This window comes from Elaeis guineensis, chromosome 4 (genome assembly GCF_000442705.2).
Source record: "Elaeis guineensis isolate ETL-2024a chromosome 4, EG11, whole genome shotgun sequence".
In the NCBI taxonomy this organism is placed as follows: domain Eukaryota; kingdom Viridiplantae; phylum Streptophyta; class Magnoliopsida; order Arecales; family Arecaceae; genus Elaeis; species Elaeis guineensis.
In genome coordinates this window covers 97934752-97938174 of record NC_025996.2, presented here as the reverse complement: position 1 = coordinate 97938174, position 3423 = coordinate 97934752, and the positions used below count along the sequence as shown (strand labels likewise).

General features: G+C 39.7%; 1 protein-coding gene across 1 annotated transcript; it reads right to left on the bottom strand.

The window, feature by feature from the left end:
- Positions 1-1834: 1834 nt before the first annotated feature.
- Positions 1835-3129, bottom strand: LOC105034965 (probable glutathione S-transferase parC). The gene is made up of 2 exons (XM_010910330.4): positions 2767-3129; positions 1835-2405 (listed from the first exon to the last, which is right to left on the bottom strand). The coding sequence occupies exons 1-2, from the start codon at positions 3088-3090 to the stop codon at positions 2061-2063; spliced, it is 669 nt and encodes a 222-aa protein (XP_010908632.2). The 5' UTR covers positions 3091-3129; the 3' UTR covers positions 1835-2060.
- Between the last annotated feature and the right edge of the window lie 294 nt (positions 3130-3423).

Sequence of the window (3423 nt, the reverse complement as noted above, 5' to 3'; positions counted from 1 at the left end):
ACACTAATACAAGGATGTGGGTGCTCATTTGAAAAATGAGTCCACTAAATTGACTCGATGAAAGAGAATATCTTATGGAAGCCTTACTTGCATGTCAAAGATGGTTCTCTAAGTGGGAGTTGTGCAAGTGATCCTTAGACCTGAGACCATCATAGAATCTTGTGTACATGAACCCATATTTTGGTTCATATCCAAGCATGACATTAAGACATGTACGGGGTGTTCTAGATATGGTGAAATATATATGAAGGTTGTGAGTAGGTCAACATGGAATCGATCGCTCCTAGTAAGAGGAGATCGTATCCTGTGTATTCTCATTCGTAGATGACTCAGAAAAAATCTTTTGGCCAAAAATAGGAAGGAGATTAGAAAGAGTTTCTAATGCTTCTTCATTGGAGTCATCATTGGTTAATTGAAAATCGATATGAATGTGTGTTTGAGTTTGACATGATTCCATACTCATGAACATATTCAGGGTGTGGGATGATCGAAGGATTGTATTGCACGGTAACTTGCCACTGAAGGACATATTTAGTATTTTCATCAAATTTTTACATCTTCTGAGTAGTCATGATATGTTGCTAGACGTCAATCTTGACTTGTGATTTTTGATCGAATTAAAGAGTTTAATTTGAACACCAATTAGAAAGAGTTCTAATTACTGAAATCGGGTTAGCTCGATTGGACCTAAATTGGTTAGATTAAATTCTAATCAAATTAGGTCAATTTGTACCCAAACCTACTACTAGCTAGATGTGGAACCCAATGGATCACACACATATGAAAATTGGCCAAGGACTCTTTTTAAAAAGGTTGATTGGAATTTTGGATTCAATCGGAGTTCCGGTAAGCATGCTAGCACGTATGAAATCTCTAGCTCTTTAGAGATCAATTTGGTCTCATGCCTTGCTCATTTGCTAACTCAATTTGGTGAGCATTTGGGTCAGGTCAAGCCACCTAGAAGCAGCGAAAAAGAGGCACCATATCTGGTATACACGCCAAATAACTAAGAGTCCAACTTAAGAAGGACTCTTGGCGCTAATATACAGAATGCATGCGCACTTTATTTGTGGCGTAGGGAAGGACTAAGAATCTTTCTGTTTTAGGCTTCTATTTTTTATGACAAGTAGATCAGATGATGAGCCATCTATCACACCATTTGAAGTTTGAAAAATCTATTAGATTGTGCATGAAAAAATTGTTTGAAGTTTGCTGCACGTGCAACCGATCCTCCATTATAAGTACTACAACCAAAATCAAAAGGCTAGCTCTAGCATTTTCATCAAGCTAAGAGATCAAACCTACTGAAATCTAATCATAACTACGATAACCAAAACGAATTTATGTTGTAGGGTCCTCTGGACCACATCAACTAAAGAACAAGTACCACAATCAAAATCAAATGGCTAGCCCAAACATTCTCACAAGGCTAAGAGACCATCTATTGAGATCTAATCATAACTAACATAATGAAAATTGACCAATGTTGCTGTCCTCTAATCCACATAAGCTATTCGAGATTTGTTCTGGTATCATTTGTAATATTACAAGATCTCAACCAAAAAAAATAATAAAAAAATATTATTTGGATTTTATGGTCTGATATAGATATCAAAGATCCATCCAACGTGCACATATTGGCATGAGTCCTTGAGCACCGGGCTAACAAATAGTGGGGCGGTAGAGCAGCACGCTGAGGGCTTGCAATACTCGCAAGCAATGGCCAGCAGAGAAGATGATGCTATCGTGGAATCTTAGAAAGGTAGCCGGATGAGAAGATAATTGAAGCCGTACAGTTTTTAAAAAATAATGAATGATTTGGGGAAAAAATATGTAAGGAAACAAGACACGTGATATTATTGTTTTTATCGTATTACTTGAAAACGGCAAGGACATTGTTGGTCCCATTTTCTTATTAACATCCATCGCTGGTACACCTTTTATTCTCTTTTCTTCTCATGTAGGAGAGAAGAAAAGGAAAGAGACAACATATTAAAAGAAACACCACCACCTGAGCACAACACAAATGAAACGCAAACGAGTTTATCGCGGCAGGTCATCTACTCAATCCCATTCATCTTCCTGAACATGCAGATCAATTCATGAACCTTTGCCGGGTCAGGAAGCACTTTGGCAACAGATTCCCTTCCCAAGCATCTCTTCATCCAAGCACTCAGTTTGGGGCACTGATCCTCTACCTTGAAGCCCCCGAATTGCTCATAAGCATGAAACCAAGGTGTGTGAGGAATGAGGACGATGTCCACAAACCCAAATTTCTCCCCTCCAAAGAATTCTCTCTCCCCGAGGGCTCCCTCCAACAGCCTTAAAGACTCTTCAAACCCTTTCTTTGCCACATCTAACGCATCGCCTTTGCTTGTCCATATCTCTTTTCCCCCATCAAACACCTGCAGATTTTGACCAGAGTTAATATGGGGACTAAACATCCAGTCCTTTCTTTGACCAGAATCTAACACCTAGTTTCTTGACCATTAACATTTAATTTTGTCCTGTACATACGAAATGTTCATCAGACTCACACTTATAATAATTCTTATACACGCTTATTTTATCCCCCGGACATAATTATACTATCCCAATGTACACTAGTATGGACACACTTATTTGTAACTGTCTATATACTGAGATATAAAAAATTAGAGACTAAAAAAAACTTTAAAACTGGGAGCTGGTCTGGAACGCCCTGTCAACAATGACTAAATACACCATTGTGAGTGTAAATCTTGTAAATTACTAGCTATAGGTAACCTTCTTGTCCACGAAGTCTGCCCAAAACTTGGCCACCGATCGGTCATAAGGGCTCGTGGGAAGTAATGGTGGTGAAGGCCACATCTCATCGATGTAGCTAAGGATGACCAGGGATTCGCAGAGTGGCTTGCCATTGTGCAGCAAGACGGGCACCTTCTTGTAGATTGGATTACATTGCAGTAGTAGCTCACTCTTGTTTCTTAACAAGTCCTTTTCTTCCCGTGCCTCAAACTCGATGCCTTTCTCCTCCAGTGCTATCTTCACCCTCGTTGCAAAAGGGCTCCCCCAGAAGTCCAGCATTACGACCTCGTCCTTCTTCGACATGTTTATCTCCCGTTCCTTCTCTTATCTTGATGAGTGCGGGAATATGGATCAGTGCTCTTATAGGAGAAAAATGTGCCTTGTCGAGCCTATGATACGATCAATGCATTGACAGCAACTTCAAAGCCCTGCTGCTCCATCCCCCTTGGAAACATCCCCAGCCAAAGGCTTTCGTCCGCATCTTCTTGTTACTTAGGAAGTTGGAAGTCTTTCGTATCGTCTGGAGTAAAATATTCTCCAGAAAAGAAAATTGCTTGACGTAAAGAACTCATATAAATGCAATTTTAGATAGAAGTCGATAGTTAAATAACCTCAGCATCTGTTAAGCTAGGGATA

Bases quoted from the DNA above. Each gene is read 5' to 3' on its own strand.
- LOC105034965 (XM_010910330.4), bottom strand. From the start codon at position 3,090: ATGTCGAAGAAGGACGAGGTCGTAATGCTGGACTTCTGGGGGAGCCCT. The intron at 2,406-2,766 runs GTTACCTATAGC...CAAAATCTGCAG, and splicing joins CAGACTTCGTGGACAAGAAG to GTGTTTGATGGGGGAAAAGA.